Source organism: Geospiza fortis, unplaced genomic scaffold (genome assembly GCF_000277835.1).
Source record: "Geospiza fortis unplaced genomic scaffold, GeoFor_1.0 scaffold130, whole genome shotgun sequence".
Taxonomy (NCBI): Eukaryota; Metazoa; Chordata; class Aves; order Passeriformes; family Thraupidae; genus Geospiza; species Geospiza fortis.
The window spans coordinates 14,695,705-14,719,527 of record NW_005054300.1 but is presented as its reverse complement, the minus strand read 5'-3'; the positions used below and the strand labels follow the sequence as shown (position 1 = coordinate 14,719,527).

The following is a 23,823-nucleotide window of genomic DNA, read 5'->3' as shown; positions in this document are numbered from 1 at the left end:
ACGTAAATTGGAATTCTTCTGTATTGATTAGGAGTGTCACTAACAGTTTTATTGGGTTTGGAGAGACAGGAATGAACCTGCCTGTGTAGATTAATCAGTGAAATCACCTCTCAGGCAGGAGGTAAATGAAAATAAATTACTTGCCTGCATGAGATCTAAGTCTGTTGAGACTGCTCTAATATCATGTGTGCCTCACTCAAAGGCTGATCCCTGATGAACATTTGGAGCCTTCCTCTTTTCTGTGCACAAATGAAAAACACTCCTCACCCCCAGGACTGAGTGCCTAGAGGAAGAACAGAACAGAAAATTAGGTCCAGAATTTTAGTAAACAAGCAGACAGCTACAGGCTAGTGGTAAAATACTGCAGAAATGGGAGGGAAGAAATGGAGTATATTTGGCAGAGTGGCAGCATTTATTTAAAGGCAGATTTTTCATTCTCTGAGTTTCAGATCTAAAAATTGGCAGACATTACACTGGAGATTGCTTTTTCTCAACATCTTGAAAAGCAGTCTTTGGAATGATATACTTTTTGGCATTCTCAGAGGATACCAAGTAGGTGATACAGTATGCAAAAGCAGAGTCTGTGAGGTACATACAAATGCATATGTAGCACTTAAAAACTTTCATGAAGGAACAGTGCATAGAAACAAAATTTTCCAAGGGAACATTTCCATGCAATCAAATGTGGTAACACACAATGGAAGTAGACCTTAGCATGACAGCAAGCCTGCTAAGCAAATTAATATTCTGAACACTAACTTCATGACATGTGGCTGTAAAATTTCATGCAGGTGCATAGCTGTTTATTTAAATCTTTTTCCTAATCATAATAAAGTCTTGAAAAGATATTTTAGTAGAGGAGGAGAGGGATTCAGTGGTGGTTTAGTAAAATAAATAAAGATCTATTTCTCTTTCCAACTACTGATTTGAGTGAAGAATTAAAACTCATAACCGAAAGAAAAACAGCAGGTGGGAACCTGGAGATTGGAAATGCCAACTGCTGGTACCACTGTCCTGGTATGTTGATCAGGAGATCAGTTTCACAAGACAAGTATTGAGAAGTTTATTCATAGCTCAGGCAGAACTATTAATAGAGACACGTCCCCTCTCTGTACCTCTGCACTTCCTAAAGAGTTGTTGCTTTGCTGCAGGGAACGAGGGCAGTATTACCCTTGCAGCAGCATGCTGTCACTGTGGAGAGCATGGCGTCTTGTGTGAAAATAGAGAAGGGAATTGACTTCTCTTGCATTTAGAGAGAGCTATGAAACCAGTTTATCCTCTCATCATTCCTTGAAAATATTGTGGGGAGTAGGAAGGAGTCTGTGGTACTTCCCTTGTTTACTTGGGTTCATCTTCTGCCTCCTCTGACTTGATAGCTCATGCACTCTCCAGAATTTTGGTTCGAACGATGGGCAAAGCAGCCTCCTGCTGAGGAGAGAGCAGAACTGGCTCATTTGCTTGCTGTCTGCACTGCTGTCTGAATACAACTAGTAGTTCTATGAGGTTCATATGCAGCTAGGTCCTTATTCAGAAGAGATAAAAGGAAGGTAGTGTTCCAGCTAGGAATATGACTGTTGGCTGATACACATGAGATGGAAAGGAACCAAAGGGTGTGGGGATTGTGGCAATGAATGTTCAATAGGATTTGGGTGTGCCCTCAGGGACTTCATTGTAAATTCTTCTAAACCTTCTCGTTCACTTTCATGTCTGTTCTTAGAAATGAAAGTCATGTTAAATTGAAGAGTCATCTAAGAATAAGGTATGCTTTATATTTGTTCCTCTACAGGACTTGGTCAGCCAGCCTTATCTATTTGTAACTGGCAGAGAAAATATCAGAGTAAAGAATTTAGGCTTCATAGCTAATATTTAAACCATCTGTAGGGATACTTCAAGTACACTTCCTTGTGCTATCACCAAAGGCAGTTTTTTTTTTCAAAAAAGGGCATCTTAATGTTCAGCTATTACAAGATTTAATATTTGTTTCAGCAGTCTCTGAGGTTTTATTATATTTAAAAAGGCCTTAAAGCTATCAGGACATTTTTGTACAGGCTAATTTTCCCTCCAACTTCCTGCTGCTCATTTCCCTTTCAAGGAGTCACATAATCTAGCTTAGAATGAAATAAATCTTACAGTGATTTGCTGTATATGAATAATTAGAAAAAGTGTGTCACTTCAGTCCATAAAGGAATTCAAAGTGAAGAGCACATCCTAGACACAAGTTCATTTTTGGCTAAAGTTGTTACATCTATAATGAATCTAGATGGTGGTGGGAGAATAGAGGAGGAGTATTAACCTGTAATGAGAGCTTTTTACCTTAACAAAAAAAAGTGACAAAAAAAGTCTCTTCACAATAAAAAAATACACGAAAGCATGTTTTATACATTTTGCTCATATTTTTCAAAGATTTGCTGCCATCCTTTTGCTGGTTCAATCTAGGACTCAGAGAAAGGCTGATCCTCAGTATGAAATGTGCACCTGAAAGCTGAATCCATCTTTTACCCAGTTGCTAAATTCTTGGAAACCTAACAGCCAAAAGAAATCTGCTATTCATTTGAAATTTCACATTTCTGAATAAGACACTAGTATGGAAACTAATACGGAAACACCAGTACCCACATTTACTCTTTTGTTTGTCTAAGGCATCTTAAAGATGCAAAAGAACAGGCAAGGAGAGAGTTCATCAAGAGGTAGCCTCATTCATTGGGTAGTGTTAAAAACCTTTGAAAAATATGAGCAAAATGTATAAAACATGCTTTCGTGTATTTTTTTATTGTGAAGAGACTTTTTTTGTCACTTTTTTTTGTTAAGGTAAAAAGCTCTCATTACAGGTTAATACTCCTTTGTTCTCCCACCACCATCTAGATTCGTTATAGATGCAACAACTTTAGCCACTGGATTCTGATATCACTTGCTGTGTCTTTCTTTTCCCTTTAGTATCTCAAAGCTCCCTGGTTATATCAGCACTCTGTCCTTGCCAATTGTTTGTGTAGATATGGTTCTTTCAGAGGATGTGAAGTGCTTTAACTTATTTTTAAAATTCCCTTTTGCAATGTTTACTTTGGGAAAACTTTTAATCTTCTATTTTTTTTTCTGTAACATATTTAATAAATTATAAAATCAACACATGTGCAGTGGTTGTGCATGCTATCCCAAACACACCTTCTGCAATGCCAGAGATTTCTGCCTGTGCTTTAACATAGCAGCTAGTAATATTTGTTGTGCTAATTCACTTACATGGAACTGCTGCAAGTGTGGAATCACGTTAGAGAGAAAATCCTGGGCAGACAGGGGCAAACTGTTCTGTGGTACTTAGATGGTGTTTATAGGAAGAATTAGAGCATTAGGGATATAGTAGGGTTTGGTTTTTTGGTTTTTTTGTTTTTTTTTTCTTTATGTGAGAGAAACTGGCTGGGAAGGGAGTGAATTTTGATAAGGAAAATTAATGGGCTTGCTTGAGGTGGGGACAGAAGTGAACAGCTACAGCAATCAGGATAGGCTGGTGTTATTCCTGATGTGAAAGGATGACTAAGTACATGCATTGCAGACTCTTTTAGCATGCTATTTCAAGGCTTGTCTCAAGGCACTCTTAGTTCATAGGAAAGAAAGCTTTTTCTCTAAACCAGCTCTCTGTCATAAACATGAATGTCTGATGCAAATTGAATAAGCTTTGCTGCCTAGGGAAAATTTGAAACTTCAATGCATTTAGTTTTGTAGCTAAAATGCAGTGGCAATGAAATTGTTGAAATCACCACAGGTTGATGGATATGAATCCAGTCACTCTGTTGTTCCAGGAACTTGCTTATGTCCATCTTCAGTCAGATAGTTCTTAAGTCTTATTAACTCACTTACCTGGTTAAGTGAAACCAAGTCCCCAAAACAGAAAACTGCAACTAGGAATTGGATCCCCTCTTGTCAAACTAAACTTTCCCAGTAATTGGTTTATCAAAAGGAGTTTTATGTTCAAGGATTGGAAGGAATTGACTCCAGGGCTAAATATCCAGAAATTTAGTTACACTTGATAGTTCTGGTCATTTATTTTAAATAGTACACTACCCTTCATAATGATTAGGTTTTATAATTTGCAACAGACTTGTATGAACTATGTAGTTTGTTATGGCTTTTGGCTACACCAAATGAGAGAAATTCCTACAATTTTAGATTGTAGATTGTTAGGAAATAAATGAGTTTGATAGCTTCTCTCCAGCTGAAGCAGGGAAACTTCTAACATGAGGTTGATTCCTAACTACAATCTGAAAACAGATGAATCTCTTCTTACACCTAATAGTTGAATCTCCGAACGAGCTGATTTTATAGCAAAAAATCACTGTTTGTAGGACAAACTGTTGACTAAATGTATGCTAAACTGTAATGTAACCTGATCATTGGAGATCCTTACACTTGGAGCTTCTGTCATGCTCTGCTGCATTAGTAGCAGATACCAAGGATATTTGATTCTTCTCCTTTTGCATTTACTGTGTTCTGGTCATATTCACAGTGATGACATTGTAGAACTCAGACGAGCTTTGTGTTCTGGGTGAATCTCGAGGACTTCTCTATCATAACTTAATGAAAGATTACTGGTGTATTGCTTTTATTGAGATTAAATTTAAGGACTGCTTTTCATCTTTTTGCTGAGTCAATGCTTTTCGAGTAAGATAAGAAAGATTCTTCTATTTCCACAACAATGGGAAAGTGTCCATATATGGTATGTATCATTTGTGCTGTGATACATACATATATGTTATAGTACATACTGTGTATGCCAGAATTCCTGTTACTGACTCTACAGTAGCTATTTGAACGGTACACTTTGGGAGTCTGTGGGTTCCACAATTTCTGGGCTCCTCATCTGCTTACCTTAAACAATTTACTGGGTTTCTGGCTTTGTCAGAAGTGCTTTAATTGCTCTTGACTAAGTAACCTTCTTCTCAGGCAATAACATTTGCATGAACTGTGCAGCAGTTTGTAAGTGGATATCTGTACACCCAAGAAAATATTCACATGTTTATTATGCAATTAATGAAAGATTCTGCTAGCCTTGTTAAGTAGCACACAGCAAACATAGCAAAAGTGGTATGAGTCTTGACTGCAAGTTCTGTTTCTTTGAAAAATTTAGAAGTGTTTGTCTGGAAAGAGAAAGTGAATTTCACTATGTAAGAGAAGTACAATTGAAGGTTTTATATCTGGAATGAACAATTTAGAATTTTTTTTACCTGTCAAATTACAAATATGTTGACCAGTTTCTCTGCAAATATTCTAAGACATTTCAAGAGGCCAGAAAATTACTTCTACTGTCAATATTTTGATTTTATTTTAATATAAATTTCTCTTTATAATTTACCAACTAAAAATTTATATTTCACAAAGTACTAGTATATAAAAAACAAAGATGCCAAAAGTAATTGTACTGCAAATGGAATAATAGATTCTATTAAAAATCTTATACAGTTAGTGAAAGATAGTTTTCTTGTTAAAGCTATTTTTTGATGTTGTGTGAATTGCTATCCTGCATAAGTAGTTTATATATTTGTGAACTGTGCTAAAAATAGCGATAATATACATTTAGAGGTAATTAAGAAGAATTGCTTGAAAACAATATACCTATTGATAAACACGGAACAAATCCTTTTGTAATGGAACACACATAATAATATGTTACAATGTTACAAAATCCTACATTTATCATCACAGGGTAGCTCCTCGAGTGAATGCTACAATAAAATAAATTACCTGCTCAATTAGGTCTTTCTGAACTCTCTGGAATCAGGCTCTGCAGTACTGTGCCCAATGTACATGATTTAGTACAGGCCAGGTGGTCACTGTAATTCCAGTCATGTTGTTATGTTCAGTGCAACTGTGAAGGTGAGTAAGGTAAAGGCAATTAAACACAAGTTCTGAAAAAACCCTGCTTTATTCAGCAGAGATGTCTTTTACTAGAAAAGCAGCAAACGGTGACCAAATAAATCACCCATGTCAATGCATCCATTATACTGTCCATATTCATTTAGTTTGGTTGATTATGCATTCAAATCAGTGAAGCTTGTGTTTTTTGGATCCTGTGCACTGCATTGAAAAATTCACCTCTGCATATCTGTGTGTTTATGATCTTTAGTTATTCATCGATTATTGAACGCATTTGACATTTTGAAGTTGCTCTGTATCTCATTATTTCATTTTTTTTTCTTCAAAATATACTGAAAATTCAGGTTTGCTTTGAAAGCTCAAGTGAAATTATTTTGAATGAAATAACAAATGCTTATTTAAAAGAACCAATTGGATTTCAGACTGGTTACTGTAATTTATAATTCCTCCTCCCTCTTCTTCTTTCTCATCCTTTTTGTCCTCCTTTCCAAGCATCTTTTCCCCCATCCCTGAGTAATACTGGTGCTATGTACAGTATTTTGTTTACAGTAGTATAAACATTCTCAGCCTGTGACTTCATTGCTGAAATAACTCACCTCTTTCATATCAACTCTTACCTAGGAGCCGTACAGCAGACTCATTGATGTAGGTTTTTTTCTGCATGGCAGCCCAGGCCAAGCTGGTTTCATTGCATGATGCAACTTCACCTTTTTTGGTTGTCTATGGGATTAATTATAATCTATTCTTGTATTGCCTGTGCATGCCAATGTGCTTACATAATGATGTATACACTGAATGCAGTCTAGAGCATTAAGTGCATGAAATGGAATTAAAAACGAAGACAAAACCATAACATTAGAAAGTTTGGGCAGAAGTAAATTATGCTTATCACTAACTTTAGTTAAGCTATTATAGAATGAATAGGATATAATGTGTATCAGGTCTATGTATTTAAAATTTCCAGCATATTACAATAGTTTATTGACTAGAGGCACAATTCTGGTGTGGTCACGATGTGAGGAGGAAAGGATGTACTAACTATCCTGTTGTGACAAGGACTGAGTGGTGCCAGTAGTATCAGAAACACAAACCTTTCCCTGCTGTCAACTTCAGCAGCAGGTGACAGTGAAAAGAGGTAAGATTGTGAATAATAATTTCTTGAAATTCAGGATTTAGGAAGCATTTTAACTTCAATAGGTTTTTGGGTTTTTAAATGATAAATAACCTGTAAAATAATTTAAAATTTATTGGTTTACAAAACACATGGTGACAGTCCATATGAAGAGTTGTGATCCTGCTTGAAATTTCCTTTACAAATGACATTGTGACAATTCTAACCAACCTGTTATTCATATGTTCTTAAGTGTATTCAAATGAACCTTTCATCAGCACGGTATAAGATGTGATTGAATTTTAATCCTATTCTTTCCTGATAAAATGATGAAGTGACTTGAAACATTGTGTCTGAACACAATTTTCCCAGTGCTGTTGATCAGTGCAAGTGTTTAGTGTATGCTTGGAAGTTAAAATTCATGCACTCTTTGATGTCAGAATTAATGCACAGATTTCAAATTAATGTTCATCTTGATGAATAGGTTGTATAAATTTAACTTTGAGGGCCTATAATATAGAATGTTACGATATTTGAAAAATGGTCATAGAAAACAGGTGTATATATAAAGTGCAAATATGCTCTTAGTGTGTATGTTTAGGCAGGTAACTTAATGAAAACATACAATATATTCTAAGTAGTATAAAAGGGAAGTAATTTCTCCAGCTGTTGTCATGCCACCCACATGCTGATACTATGCTTCCCTAAGAATGGGTGCTATTCAGGATTACCTAGGATTAATTTTTTTGTATTATTCTTAGAGTCCATATAATAGCAGTTACTTTTTCCCCCCCCCCTTACAATGAAGGAAAATTCTGTTAGTACTCTAAACCAGGTCACTCATATATCTATACAGTGACACGAAATTCTTTCTGCTCTCAGTACAAATGGGATTATTTTATCAGTCCTTTTGACTTTCCAGTAGCTCAGTGTGTAAGTTCAGCTACACACCTGTTCTCTTGTGCACAGCAGCCAGGATACAAAGGTGATGGATGTTACAGTGCAAACCATTTTGAGACGTGTTAGGAAAAAAAGGCCACTATATATTAATTTTTAACTCTACTATAATCCTCTTCTTATATTGATGTAAAGTACTTTTATATCAGGATTCTAATAATTGATTTTGCAACTGCTACAGCTGTAGGCAGTTTCTTATTCTATTTGTTAATGGTGATAAAGTTACTGCTGTAAAAGAAAGGCATAGTGTCATTAATCTGCCTAAAAGCAGCCTTGCCTGTCCCATTTAGAAAAACCACTGGGTGAGACTGTCACTCAGGCTTCAGGCTAATTTTTTCTGAAAATTTTAAGTGTTTTCTTAATTTTTTATTTGTTTAAACTTCTATTATTTTGCAAAGTAAATGTGGCTATTCAGTGAGTCTTTCATAGCATCAGCATTTTGCCTTAAGAATATGGTAATTGCACTTAAGCCAGTGGTGGTAAATAATCAGGTCTCACAGCTGCAACAGCTGTGACACAAGCTTTTCTAAGGAGGAAAATTTACTAGACTGCAGTTATGTAGATGTGGAAATTAAACCACAGCAGAGGAGTTTATGGGCAGAGAAATATATAATATGTTTCACTTGTTAAAGGTACATGCAAGTAAGACTCTTCAGGGGTCTAGGTTGAAAAAAAAAAAGGAATCTGGTAGAAGGGATTTTCATGACTGCTAATGTATGCTAGGAATGAATGTGGCCCTGATTGTGCCCAGAGCTCGTTGAAGGCAGAGGAATTTAAACAGCTATACTATGATGCTCAGGGTATAATCAAAGTCATCGTGAATGGTTACTCTTGGTAGTTGAAAGGTTTTTTGCTTCAAGTCATCTGTTCAGTATTGCTAGGAAAGTGCAACAAGTATACAAATACAGGCTTCCTTGTGGCAGGTTACAAGGATGTACTACACATCTCATAGTTTGGAAGGGGAGCAGCTGAGCTGCATGACCTGAGGTACCCTAAATGTACCTTAGGGGTTAATTGAGCAAGGTGCTTTGAAAAACCTTTATACTGATGGGGTAGGTAAGGCTAAGAGGTCCTCAAGAGGAACAAGATGGAGAGTCTGAAGTAATGAAAATATGTTTGCGACTAAAATGTCTTCTAATTTTGTGTAGATTTTTGGAAGGAATTTAAATGGTTCATGTTATGCCTTCATTTGAAATAGGAAAAAATATATCCTGCCTGGTGTAACTGTGTATTAGGACTGCTTTAGAATTACTATTAACACAATGTGACTAGGTTTTATTGGGTTACTAATAGATTTGGATCATGCTATTAGACTATTAGATAGCCTGACCAAAGAAGCTGATCCAGGAATGTAATGCCAATTTTCTAGCACTTTGCAATATTTCTGACTTACATTGTTCATTTACATTATTCACTGTTGTTAAATCCAAATAAGATACTTCAGGCTGAAGTTTATTTCTACTCAGTAAAACTAGAGAGTAGCCAGATATTTTTCATCCCAATATTGCAGGAGGGAATTCTAGAAATGACAGATGAATGAACTGTATTTTACACTCCAGTTTATCTGGTGCTCTTGTCATTTTCAGCTAGAATGGTTGAAATAAGACTAAATTTCATAGGACAACAGTATTTTTTTATAAGTTACAGTATGTAAGCTAGCAAGAAATGTACAGAAAGTGCATTCAAAATCATCTGTAGGAATCAGTTATGTATATCAAACAGAAAATTACAGCTCTGTTCTTTGCTAATATATAAAAGAAAAAATATTAATTTATAATCAAAGAGGATAGATGGAGAACATTCTAATGTTGTTCATTGTATATATTTTTTCAAGTAATTCAGTCAGATGAGGGAGAATTTTACAAGCTGGATAACAGTATCGAGAATAATCAAAGGCACTGAGATGGAGGAGTAGTTGGAGCTGGAAATGCATGAAGATGGTGGGCTGTTGAAAACTGAGTCTGAGGAAAGTGGACAGCAAATGTGAAAGGAACTGTTAGGTAGTTTTAAGAGATGGCAGCTGCAAACAAATAGAACAAGCAATCTCAGGAATTCATTCTTGCTGCAAGGTAAGGGTAGCTATAGATAAATTTATTCAAACAGACACTTATCTAAGAGTTCAATGGTTTGTAGGCCCTTTCATAAGAAAAGAGGAAATTTTAGAAATATCTCATATATAGATCTTTCTATTGATTCATGCAAATGCAAAGACTGTAAGTGGTCCATATAATCCAGGCTGAAAAGTATTTACTGTTCTAAAATTCTGAGATTCACCATCTCTCCAAAGAATCTACTCCAGTGTTTATCTGTATTTTATAAATGAAAAGGTTTTATGCTGCTGATGTACTTCTCACTAACCTTATTAATTTCCATTTGTCAGTTCAGTGTCAACATGGGAAGAGGAGTAGTATTTATATGACTTGCTAGCATGTCACCAATTATTTTCTCTTTTCTGGGGTAAGCAGCTACAACTTACTACTCCTAGATAGACTTTGATAAAAATATTAGGTAACAATGAGACAAGAACTAACAGAAAGATATCATTATGTAGAAGATAAATTATCAAGATTGTCAACTTTAGTAAATGAGGTATGCAGTTCACCCAAATCCTTTCATAATGCAATCAGTATTAGAGATAAAACTGAAGTGGCTTATTAAAATTTGTCCAAAAAATAAGGTTACTTGAAACAGTATACTCATATTTTTCTCTTTGGGATGTTAGTAGTCTCACACAAAATCCTTTTTATTAAAATTAAATCCTTTTTTATTTAATTAAACATGTGATCCCAGGCATGGTTGTGCTGTCATTTTCCTAGAATTGATTTGTCATCAGGGAGATTGTTTTGTCAAGGTAATGTCATGCTATTTTAGTTGCCAGTGTTCTTAGCTCGTGATGAGCAGTTACGGAGTGTAACGCAAAATGAAATAATAAGCTCTTTCTGCTTATCTATGTGGCTCTTAGGAAATGTTTTCAAATTAAGTTAGCTTAGGATGAAAATCTTACTGGTGTATTTTGCAGGAAAGCACCTGCTCTGTCTTTTATACACTATTGAAAGAAGTCAGAAGTTACGGAGGAGCATTCTAGGCCATTTACTGAACCTGTTACAACACTGAGTTCCTGGGTGTTTTGCTGTTCTTCAGGGACCTTCCTTGCACTTCTGTTTGAAAAATTAGAAAAGACACATACTGCAGGCAGTAGTCAATAGCCACACATCATGAGGAAATTATTTTGTTTTCATAGTGAGCAATTTTAATGTGGTTTTTTTTCTAAATATCCCAATAATTCAATATAAAATTTTAAGCAAAAGTTTTTTTGTTGTTGTATGTAATTTTGTGTTTGGGCTGAGGAAATTAGCTCAGCTCAATTTGATTTTGCTTGAGTGCTGTAGAACATTGGCTTATGTTTTACTGGGGAGTCTGTGAAGAAGCATGATGTGCTTCAAATTAATGGAAAACTTGAAAAAGAGATTGAAACTGACAGCATTATGCTGAACTTTACAAAATTTTATTAGTTCATTTAGGTAAAGTAATTATTGTCAATGTTACTTGACTATCACTTAGTGTGTTGCCGATTGCAAATAACTGTAAATTTGGTAGCATTAGATGGGCATAAGGAAAGCAGACCTTTGTTCTGCAGTTGTACCAACTAATTTTGCCTCCTAATTTTGTATGTGAATGTGATGGAAGTTAAAATTAGGAGCTTCTTTTTTTCTTTCCCACTGGAAATCCATATCTGTCTTAGTTTCTAAATGGATTTAATTTTCATTAAAAACTGCCAAGTCACAGCATTTAAGTAAATGTTTAAATTTTAAATAAATTTCAGTCAAAGGGGAAAAGAAGAACATAAACTCTTAAGCCCCATTCTTTATGATATGATGCAGAGAAGTGAAAGTATCAAAAGAAAAAAATCTCTTATTCTGAGAAAAATGTTTACTAAAAGACACAGTTGTGCCAATTTAATACTTATTGATCTAGTTTTGTTGTTTTTCTCCTTCTGATACTGGAATTTTTTTGAAGGAGGATAGGGAAACCTCTTCATTTTTCCCCAAATTAGTCTGAGATTTTGCCAAGGTTCCCTCCCAAGGTATTAGGGAGATTGCATAGAAGGACTTAGTTGTAGAAAGCATTTGCAGAACAGATGAGTCATGATGCATTTGTTTAATTAGGATGCATAGGTTTAATTAGAAATAGAAGGGTAATTTTCTAATACCAGTTTGTGATCTGTCAGACTTTAAAGAATAGTAGAAGATGTAATAGAAATTAGAAAAGGGAAGTAAGGACAAACATTTAAAGTAGTCTTGGGCTTTTTTTTTCTGAAAAGCAGAATACTTGCAAATTATAAAGTTTAAGTTAAACACAGTGTAAGAGATCTTGGAAGAGAGCTTTATTTCATGTTATTCAACAGTTTTATTTTAATCAGATTTATATGTTACTTATTTTAAAATTGAACAAAGAGGATTCTGATTATCGATGTAGTTCAAAGACAGCTTAGTGTGTATGAGCCTAAGGTCATCAAAGTGTTTTCAGAAGGAATGTGAAAGGTGCATATCAAAGTGAAGTGAGGAGGCCACTCCATGTGTAGACTGCAGAAATGGAGATGGAAACAAAGATAGTAAAAAAGAGTAGTCCAAGATAAATTCATCACATGCTGAAGTTGAGGGAGTTTTGTGAGTGGAAAGACAAATATGGTTTCATCCATTAAGCAAAGGAGAGGCAGAACTGAGAATTAAAAGAGAAGTACTTGGCAATGGGTACTGGGATTTGACAATGAAACACATTGGGAGCAGAAGGTTCACCCACTCTGTGTATATGAGAAACAGCTAAGAATTTGGGTGTAGGGGGTTGAGTGATCAAATAGGATTTAAATGTAAATAATATAAGAAGATACAAGAAATGATTGCAACATCATCCTCAGCTATCAGGCCATAACTCTCTACAAAATTTGGTGAGAAAGGGATTGCTTCTCCCTCACTCACTAGCTCCAGGTACACAAAACCTCAGAAAAATATCTCTAAGTAGGGATGTCATGATCCCATAGAGTTTTATGGATCCAGGTTTTAGGGCTGTGACAGCAATTGTGAGACCCTTCTACAGGCCAAGGGGGTCTTCACCTTGCCTTCACCAGTGCCTTGTTCTGGTGATCCAGCTGTCTGTCCTTCCTCCTTGGCCAGGAAAGCAACTTAACTCTGCCTGCACTTCCCGCAGCACTAAATGAAAGGCTGGCAGCAAGAGTTCCCAGTGGTGCTCCACGTCATGGCAAGGGAAAGCGAGGTAATTTAGCACATACTTGTGGTGCTATGACTCAAAGAAGGGCTTTCTAGACTGAGATGCATTTAACAAGCATCTTGTGTTGAGAAGATGAATACAGATACTGTGAGAAAATAATGTTTTCCTTACTGTGGGACTCACAGGGTTAATAAGTGAGGAAGCCACTTGAAGTAAGAAAAAGTATGTTATGCTCTCTGTCCCTTTTAATATGGTTGACATCTTTGATTCTAATTTAGTCTTGGTGATTTGCTTTAATTATCTTATTTGTTCCCCAAGGTGTATATTTGATGGGCATCTGTGCTATTTTGCTCTTTGTTCATGCCTGTTTCAGTAAAGAAGGTTTTAACTGCTTATTTTTTTCTGGGCCGTGTGACTAAACCATGAAGGAGTAAAGCCTTCTGCCTTGAATGAAAATTGCTTTTACTAAATGATACAATGTGGCTTTTCTATAGTTTTACTTTAGTACTACATCACTGAAACAGAGTTTAAAGTCCTAACCATAAGCAACTTATTTTTCTTTTTTTGCTGTACTATTCAAAAAATGTATTTAAGGAGTATAAACAGACACTACTATATCAAATTTGTGCCAAATTTTTTTACTGTAGACTTCATAACATTTGGTTCACTCTAGAGGTAAATTTGAGGGAATTCAATATTAAAGAGGAGCTTCCAGTAAAACAAAATAATTTGAAAAAAATCCCACCACTTTAGGCAGTTTTATGTACAAAGAAAATTTACATGCCCAAATTGATAGATATTAATTGCATTGAAATACAATTGGAAAGTGCAGTGAGTGGAGTGTCAAATGATGCAATACTAATGAACTTCTAAATATTGAGTTGTTTCTCTTATTTATTTATTTATATGTGTTATTTATGCTTTAGCAGCATCAACTGGTATTTCTGTACATAGTTATAATTTAATTTTAAAATTTACTCTCCTCAATGGACATTCCTTCTGATGGAAAGTGCACATTTTACTGTTTTTTCATATAAAGTCCTGTTGTGCAGTCTAAAAACTGTCATGAATACAGGAAATAAAAACTTCTTGGTTTTTCATATGATCACTACTTTAAATTTTATATTTTATTTTATTGATACGAAATTAAAAATATTTTATCCTGTTTCTGTAATGGATTTGGCTTTTCCTCCACCATTCAGAAAGCAGATTCACAAAAATTAAAATTGTAAATTAGGAAAATTCTCTAAATTTCTAGAATTTTCAACAGCTTCTTAAAGTTCTGAAGTTGTAGCAGCTGTAGTAAGATATTAACATCAGTACTTAATTGGTTGCAGTTGAAGTAATTTCTTCTGTGGTGGTTTATGAAAGTTTTATATACATATCTTTAAAACACTTGACAAAATGCAACTAGATTAATAGGTCTTAAAATAAACATTTTCCCTTTTTTAAAAAATAAAATTATACACAGGTAAGAATTAGCATCCATCTTAGTCTTTGCATGCCTTGTCATTAAAGAGGAAAAAAAAAAGCAAAAACCCATTAGGAGCAGATTGACATGATGTGCTAAAAAATACAAGAGTCCACTTCCTTACCTAGGAAGAAGTGTAAATTGCATATTGTATAGTTATTTCAAGTGCTGAATTGGGTGTACAAACGCTTTCCCATCATCGTGGGGAACATTTAATGTAAAATTGTCCAGACAGCTGTCACTGTGATTGCAAAGCTGGTTGAGAGTCTGAATGAGCATGGAGCCCCTTCTCCTTATCCTGTGTGGTCGTGTTGGCAGTGACTGCACTGGGACAGAGGTTGTTAGTTCTCACTAAGGCCTTGATCTGAAGTTTGCAATGGGCTTTACAGCTCCTATCAAGAGGTGAAATGATACAGTAAAACCACTCAAGTTATTTTCAACTCTGTTGAAATTTCAAAAATCCTAGGAAAATCCGAAGGCTTCTGTGGGAACTTTCATATAAATATGCTCACAGAAGCAATTTCAGAAAACATTAAAAAGCATTTTTTGCTCTCTCACACTCATTTTATGACTATTCAAGGAGCAATTCCAGTAGAAACATTTTGATGCATTAGAAACATTTTAAGCCAGCCAGAAATAAGCAAGAATAATAAATACATGATATAAACTGGTGGCAAAAATAGTTCTTGAGCAGCAGCAGGGTCTTTTTAATTGAAGTGACAGGTGGTACATCATGTGATAAAAGTGTCCTGCTCAGTGTTGGCTTCAATGTTGATTGCAGCAAAGCTTTAAGGATGCTGGGACCACCTTGTCAAAGTTTTGCAGGAAATATGTAAATTTAAATGGAATTTTGTTACCGCTCTTGTAGGCACTCTTGCTCATTGAAGTAGTTTATGCCTATAATAACTGTACAACTGGGCTTCATAGCTACTAGTTTTGTTGTAAAAATTCTATAGATAATCAAAGATGCTCTTTCAAAGTACTTATAAATATTAGAGAATCATAGAATCATTTATTTTAGAAATGACCTTTAAGTTCTTCAATAAACCATGTGTCTTAAGTGCTACAACTATACATCTTTTAAATACCTCCAGGGATGGTGACTCAACCACTTCCCTAGGCAGCCTCTTTCAATGTGCGACAATGTTTCAGTGAAAAATTGTTCCCTAATATCCAATCTAGCCTTCCCCTGACACAACTTGAGGCCATTTCTTCTCGTTCTGTTACTTATATTTGGGAGAAGAGGTCGACCCCCACCTTGCTACACCTGCCCCTAGGGCGTGGTAGAGAGTGATAAGGTCCTTCCTGAGCCTGCTTTTCTCCAGGCTGAACAGCCCTAGCCCTCTTGCACTCCCTCCAGAGCCTTCCCCAGCTGTTGCCCTTCTGTGTTCTTGCCTCAGCCCCTGGCTGTCTTGCAGTGTGGGGCACAGAGCTGGACACAGCACTTGAGGGGTGGCCTCCCCAGGACTGAGTAGACAGGGATGGTCCCTTCCCTGGTCCTGCTGGCCACACTGTTCCTGGTATAAGGCTGGAAGCTGTTGGCCTCCTTGGCCACTTTGGCACATGCTAGCTCACAGGGAGCTGGCTAATCAGCAGCTTGAGGTCCTTTTCCAAACAAATTCAGAGCTGCTCTTCTCCAAGCCAGTAGCACTGCATGGGGCTGTTGTGACCCAAGCGCAGGACAAGGCATTTGGCCTTGTTGAACCTTGTACAATTGGCCTCAGCCCATGGACCCAGCCTGTTCAGATCCCTCTGCAGAACCTTCCTACCCTCTAGCAGATCAACACTCCTGCTCAACTTGGTGCCATCTGTGAGCTTACTGAGCACTCAGTTTCCTTGACCAGATCATAGATCAAGGTATTTGCTACACTCCTTGGGCTCAGCCATCCAGCCTGTCTTTTACCCAGCTAGTGCAAGCTATGAGCAGCCAGTTTCTCCAGTGGAATACTGTGGGAAATGATGTAAAAAGCTTGACTAAAGTCTGGATAGCCTTCACAGCCTTTCCCTCATCCACCAAGCAAGTCACCTTGTCATAGAAAGAGATCAGATTGGTGAAGCTGCACTGTCTTTCATAAACCCAAACAGAACAGACCTGATCCTGTGGTGTCCTGCATGTGCTCTGTGCTGGCTCAAGATGTTGTGCCCCATGACCTTCCCCAGCACCAAGGTCAGGCTGACAGGCTTGTAGTTGCATGAATCCTCTTCCTGATCCTTCTTGTAGATGGGTGTCATATTTCTTAATTTCCTGCGAGGTGGGACCTCTCCAGTTAACCAGGTCTGCAGATAAATGATGGAAAGTAGCTTGGTGAGCGCTTCTGCCACCCCCCTCAGTTTCTTTGGGTGGATTCCATGCAGCCCTGTTGATTTGTTCTAAATGGTGTAGTATTTTACTGACTGTTTCCCCTTGGATTGTGGGGCCTTCATTCTGCTCCCCATCTGTCTTCCAGCTCAGGGCACTGGGTACCCAGAGAACAACTGCTCTTACTCTTAAAGACTGCAAAGCAAAGGAGGTATTAACTACCCCAGACTTCTCCTCATTCTTTGCATTATGTTTCCCCCACATCCACTAAAAGATGGAGATTCTACTTAGCTCTCCTTCTGTTGCTAATACATTTCTAGGAATGTTTTTTTTAAATTTTCTTTTATGCCAGTAACCAGATTTAGTTCTAGTTGGGCTTTGGCCCTTCTAGTTTTCTCCCTGTATAACCTCACAACATCCTTGAAGTCCTCCTGAGTTGCCTAGCCCTTCTTCCAAAGATGATGCACTTTTATTCCAGAATTCCAGCCCAAGTTCTCTATTCAGCCAGGCTGATGGTCTTCCCTCCTCATCTTCTGACACATAGGGATGGCCTGCTTCCGTTTAAAATTTGCATCTTGAATCATACCCAGCATTCCTGGACTCCTTTGCCCTTCAGGACTGCATCCCAAGGGTCTTTCTCAACCAGCATCATAAACAGGCCAAAGCCTTCCCTCTGGGGGTCCTGCTGGCCCTCCCCATTATTTCTCCAAAAATCAAAATCTATTGTTTTGTGATTGCTGTGCCCAAGAAACCTCCATTGTCACATCAGTCACCAGTTGTTCTCTGTTCAGAAAAACAGCTCTGGTGGGGTTCCTTCCCTACTGGCTCATTTGCCAGATGTGCATGCCAGTTGTTGGAGTACTGATCCTGCCACTTTTTTAGGGGGACGTGCCCATTGCATTTACAGTTCTATCATTACTGTAATTTTTGTCTAGTTATATGAAATCTTTCCTCTCATTGCTACAATGCTATTTCATTGATTTTCTCATAGTTTCTCCTGTCTTTTTGTGATATAAATGTATAAAACCATGCATGGAAGGGGAGTAAAAACAGTTCTAATAGTCTGTTGTCTTTTTCAGAGGTGAAACCTTTGCTGCCCTAATGGGGTAAAATCCCATAGGTTATGCCATATGATTTTAATATAAACCAGGGAGTTTTATTAGTATTATTACTGGTCCTGGAGACCCTAGTGCACTACTAAGAAGTACTTAGAGCACTTCTGGTTTTGGGAAACTTGGTGTAAAGACAAGTGTCAAATTGGCTTCTTTCTGCAGCAGGCTGAATTGTGCAATTATAAACATTGGTGGCCCTATTTTTCTGCCAGCTCAGATGTCAGCTGCTGGTGAGAAGAAAAATAAAAAATCCAAACTGAAATTTTAATTTAGAACGTTTAAAATATTTTATAATCCATCTGTGAAAAAACTGATAATTTTTTTCAGTGTCATGTCCTTCTGACAAAATCATCATTTGAAATAAAAAAAAGGATGCTGTGTTTGTCTTTGAAATGGACAACTTAAACATTGAAAGAGAGGGATGCTTTTTGAAATGAAGGAAGTTTAAAGGATGTGACTAGGAGAACAGTGGTTTTGCTATTAGGTGAACAAAAGTCACAAATCAGAATTGTCATCCATTGTGCTAAGTGTTTTGCAAAAAAAAAAGATTTTTTATTCATTAGGTAATTTGTCAGATCTTGTAGGTTTTTGTAAAGGACAGTGACACAAAAGTAGAGCTGTTAGCTGCAACCTTAGCTGACCTTAACTAAAAATTACTCTCTATCCTGGTGATAAGCCTCTGCAATTCCATTAGCTTCAGTGATTTTCTCCAGCTTTTGCAGGAACCTAACCTGGAGTTAAGGGCTGGTGCAGGGTTGTTGATTCTGTTCCTCTGTATTTCCTGTTGGTGGGGTGCACTGTGACTCAGCGTGTGGCCTACCTTATTTTGACAAAATCCTTTGTTCTCATTAGTGCTGTACAGAAAATTATCCAGTTGGGTTCTCAAATTACATCCACTGTTTTTGTAGCTAAAACTGTGTTTGTAAATATGAGGTATTGTCTGCTCTCCTGTATGTTAACATATGGCTTCTCTTCCCTTCTGCCTGCTCTTGTAAATCTATTTTATTTGAACTATAACAGAAGTGTCTCATAATTTCAATGCCTTTTCAAATAGCCTTTGAAAAACAGTTTTAATACAATTTCCTATAGCACTGAAGCTTCTTAAAATATGAAGCTATTGTACATCAAGGAGAATTTTGCTGTATACATTCATGCATCTAGAGACAGGAGAGAGCATGCTGTAATTAACTTGTTTGACCTGAAATGTATACAAGGAATGGAAAATTTGGCTGCATGTGTAATGGACCTGGTAGTCCAGGTAATTTCCTTTATGCCTTAAGTTAGGTACCTGACATTCATAACGCATAGAATCTTGCTTGTTGAGCAGTCTAGCATTATATTTGCAGAACTTCTGCTATACTAACTGGTATTACATTCATGTTCAGTGATTTATTTGATCTAGAAAGCCAACAAATTTCTGCTTTTCTAAAAGGAGTCTTCTAGGGCTCCAAATGTTCAAATGATCTACGTTCTAGTTTCCCTCTGTTACAGTTGTGAGGAACACATGATCATTTGCAATATATGTGTGTATATATATGTATATATGGTGGGACATTATGTATATATAGTATATACATCAACATATATTGGGACATGATTTTCACTTTGGTCTATGACTACAACATTGGACTGTGGCTTCAACAACCTGTTTTAGAAACCTTACAAATAAATCACTGATGATACTTACGGAAGTTACCACCTTCCTTAGATAAAAGTATATATATATAAAGTACCAGTTTGTATAGAGCAAGCTTTGGATCTGTCCCACTGTCAAATAGAGCATAAAATAAGAAGCTAAAATTTGCAATGGCTGCCTGATACACACAAGGGTATTTTAATTAACCTGCATGCAGAAATTAACCCTTAGAGTACTGCTTCAAATTCTTCAATTTATTTTGTTATTTAATTTTACCAGTGGGCTATGCTGCTTTTCTACTCAGTTCATAGGACTGTACATAAAGTACCTTAAATGGCCATACCAAAAAAAAAAGTGAGAAAAAGGAAAAAAAAATCCAATCAACTTTTTATAAACGAGGGATTGTACAAGACTAAGTACTCCAGGTTGCTAATGGGTAATGTATTCCTAAGCAACTGTTTTTTGTTAAAGGTTTTATGAATTAAAAGCATGTAATGTTTTATTGTACCTGTGTACTTGTTAGGTTTCTTCCTAAAGTATCATAGGTGTGTCCTTTAGAAAGAAGTCAGTTCTTTAAGGGTTAATGTGGGGTTAAGCAATCCTGAGGTATTCTCCTGCTTGTCCTCTCCTAAAGGTATCTGCATGTTAATTCTCAAATATTACCTGAAGAGGTGAATATGAATACTGTATGAATGACTAACTGAATGAATCAAATAGTTCCTTTGAAATGCTTGCTTGTATCTAGTAAACGACTGGAAAACAGAAACATGATTTCTGGATCAAGGTCTTTAATGAAATGCAAACAATTCTCAGCAGAGTAGAAACTCACATACTGACAGTTTATTCTGATTTCTTTGTTTTTCAAATAGCCCAATAGAATCCTGCCAGAATTTCTACAAAGATTTCACATTACAGATCGACATGGCTTTCAATGTGTTCTTCCTACTCTACTTTGGCTTGCGTGTAAGTAGTGTCTCTTTGGTAGCAGGAGGCAGGGAGGGAAGGCAGCTGCTGCTGTATTTGGTGATTGAAATAGAGATTGTATTTTCTTTGAAAGAAAGACAATTAATATCTTCTTTAATGAAAAATATGAGCATTGTTTTGAGATGTGTAAGTCAAAGTTTTAAGGCTTAGATAGAGCTGCTCCGTTAAATATCCTCATGATATACACTAGTTTTTTTGCCTTTATTTGTATTTCTAATGTTTATATAAAGCAAGTATTTTATTATTTTTTAATTATTAATCAAATGCAAATGGTAGTTTCACCTTATTTAAGCACATAGGCAAGTTCTAACTATGATGCCCTTGGCATCTAAGCTTGCCAGTTTCCCAGGGCTGATTTTGTATTCAGGAGAGAGAAATGACCACATGCCTGAAGTGCTGCAGTCCCAAACTATGCCTTGTAGGAGGGACCCTGCTGATCTCCTCTGGACTTGTAATAATGGGACTCTGTAAACAGCTCTGTATTGAGAAATTTGTGAATGCCAAATGCATGATAACACTACCACCAGCATATTTGGTGTGCTGGAACAAAAGTGATGTACTTCCAAATACTTTGTAATTGCCTACACTTTTCTAATATTAGTGATACATCGTCAACAAATGTGGAAAAAGTATTTTAGCACAGATATTACAACTGATAACATAGATGATCTATCTCTCTAGTTAGACCTTTCATTTTAATCTCAGTGTTATTATCAAGAAATTTGCAATACAGACTTCTTTCCACGTTTTGTCTGGACTGACATAAAACATCAGTTACTACACTGACTTTTGGGTTTAAGATTTTAGAACAGATACCTGAAATCAGCATGATAATAGTCTGATTCTTTCATCTCTTCCCCGCTTTTCTTTTTCTTTCCAGTTTATAGCAGCCAATGACAAGCTATGGTTTTGGCTAGAAGTTAACTCAGTGGTAGATTTCTTCACGGTCCCTCCAGTGTTTGTGTCAGTATATTTAAACAGAAGTTGGCTTGGTAAGTAAAATAGTTTAACCTTTAAAATGCTTGTTATAAAATTACTTCAACTTTGCACATTTGGGTGGAGAATTTGTTCATCTTTTGTCATTGTGTAAATAGAAGAATGTTTCCAAAGTAGTTTTCAAAGTGAATTTTAAGCAGAAAGGTGGATTTTGTCAGAAAAAGCACTTACTATATCTGTTTTGTTTTCAACTCATTAGTATAATCTCCTACTCTAAGTGGTGGAGAACTCCATTTTGGAAGTGCTGTGTAACAGTAGCCTGCCTTTATCAAACCATGAATTTGATTTGTCTCAGCTCACAACCTAAACAGGTGATATAGATCATTCATTCACTGAACTGGATTGCCATGGATCATTGTCAACAATGAAATCAATTTATTCTCATTGCATTTTTTAAGCCAGTGTGTTTAAATTTTGAATCCACTGAAGTGACTGATTTGGGAGATACATTTAGACACTTAATATTTTTGCTGGACTGCTAGGAATGCATTAGAAAAGGTATGCCGCATGTAAAAGGGAATGCAAAATGAAATAGAGAGGACACTCAATTAAAAAACATCCATAATGTGCCAAATGGAGTTTCTTGTACAAGTGTTATAGGCACTTTCATTAGGAAAAATGAACGTCAAATGTTGTGATTTTTTTATTAACATCCTAAACATGGCATGTCTTTAGACGATATCTGAAACCTCACAGTTTGGCAGTTCATGCCTCCAGAAATACAGGCACTCATTGTCCCTGAAAACTGAAGAAAATAGTTATCTTAAATGTTTCATACAGAAAATAAAATGAACCAAAGGGTCTTTAATAGTCTTTTAACATTTTCATCTTAATATAGACGTGCAAAGATACAAAAATTATTGATGAATTTTTTTTTATGGAAAGAGATCAGTAAAGTTATAACCACAGTAAAGGTCATATCAGTGGTTAGTAGTATGCCAGCGAAGAAAGCAGTAAAACAGCCAGAAAAGATCACTACACATCCTCATATGATTACTCTCTTTATCACATATCACTTCTGTCATATATGGAAAACTAAGTAAGGCTTTTTGAAAGAGAAAATGTCATACAGCTCCACATTATGATATGAAATAAAATTTAAAAAGAAGATATGTAAGTAAAAAACATGCTTGTCCTTGAAAGAAAATTGCCAATTTCAGTAGCTATAACTTTATCTCAGATTCCTTGCATTATGTGAATTAGAGGGATGGATTTTCACTCCTGTATGGGATGTATCAGAGTTTCCCAAAAACTTTGAGATTGAAATCCTTGGAGGTTAAGTCTATCTGAGAGAATCAATAGAATCACAGAATCCATTGAAAAGGAATATGAAATGAGAAAGTAGCGAGACCACAAACTCTGGGAAATGAGGCAGAGATAATTATTTGGAATGAATACCCTTCATGAAAGTGACTGCGTAATTGACTGACTCATGGTGACACAGCAATCCAGCTAACAGTACTGACAGGGATAATGAGAGCGTTTGCACATTTAGCAGTTTCTGCTGTATGGATTTCATAAGTTTTATGTCAGTTTTCAGGAAGAGTTGAGCACTCATAGGTTGAAAGAATTTCCATATCTCTTAATTACACCAACATCACTTTATCTTGATTTCTTGTTTATAGCCCCACTTTGCCTGTTTCCTTGTGGAGTTCCCCTGAGACATTTATCACCTGCTGAGGCAAAAAACTGATGTGTTTTTTAATGTAGTCATCTTAGAGTAACATGTTTACATGTTTTAGCTTTGCACCTGCTTCCAGAGGGGTTTTCATTTTAGATAAATCTTCCTTAGTGAAATCATTCACTAATTCAAAAATGTGAATAGTTTGGATTCCTAACATAGCTTTAATTTAGACCAGCAAGGTATTTTGAGAAGAAATGTGACAAAAGGATTTTTAAGTGAATATATCAAAGCGTATTAATGAAGCCTGTATATTCCTTTTTACAACTTTGAAAGGGATGGCCAAATTTACTGCCTGTAGAGCTAAAATCATACGTGTAGGTAATACCCTGGTAGTACTGAATGTGTGGGTCGGGGGGAAATGGAGTGTGTTTAGACCATATTATTTAGTTTCAGGTTAGATGGCTACTTTACCTTTTTCTTTTATATAAATATTGTAATTGAGAGAGATATCCTTCTGCTGAGGGGGATTCAGAACAAATAAGTTG

General features: G+C 36.3%; 1 protein-coding gene across 14 annotated transcripts in view; it reads left to right on the top strand.

Annotated features, from left to right (window-relative positions):
- The window catches only part of KCNMA1 (potassium calcium-activated channel subfamily M alpha 1), a 410,464-nt gene that overhangs the window by 205,723 nt on the left and 180,918 nt on the right, over positions 1-23,823 (top strand). For all 14 annotated transcript variants that reach the window (XM_031062173.1, XM_031062129.1, XM_031062158.1 and 11 more), the window contains exons 4-5: positions 20,544-20,637; positions 21,539-21,650. In XM_031062173.1, coding sequence (XP_030918033.1) covers positions 20,544-20,637; positions 21,539-21,650 — 206 coding nt within the window. The remainder of the gene's footprint in view (positions 1-20,543; positions 20,638-21,538; positions 21,651-23,823) is intronic.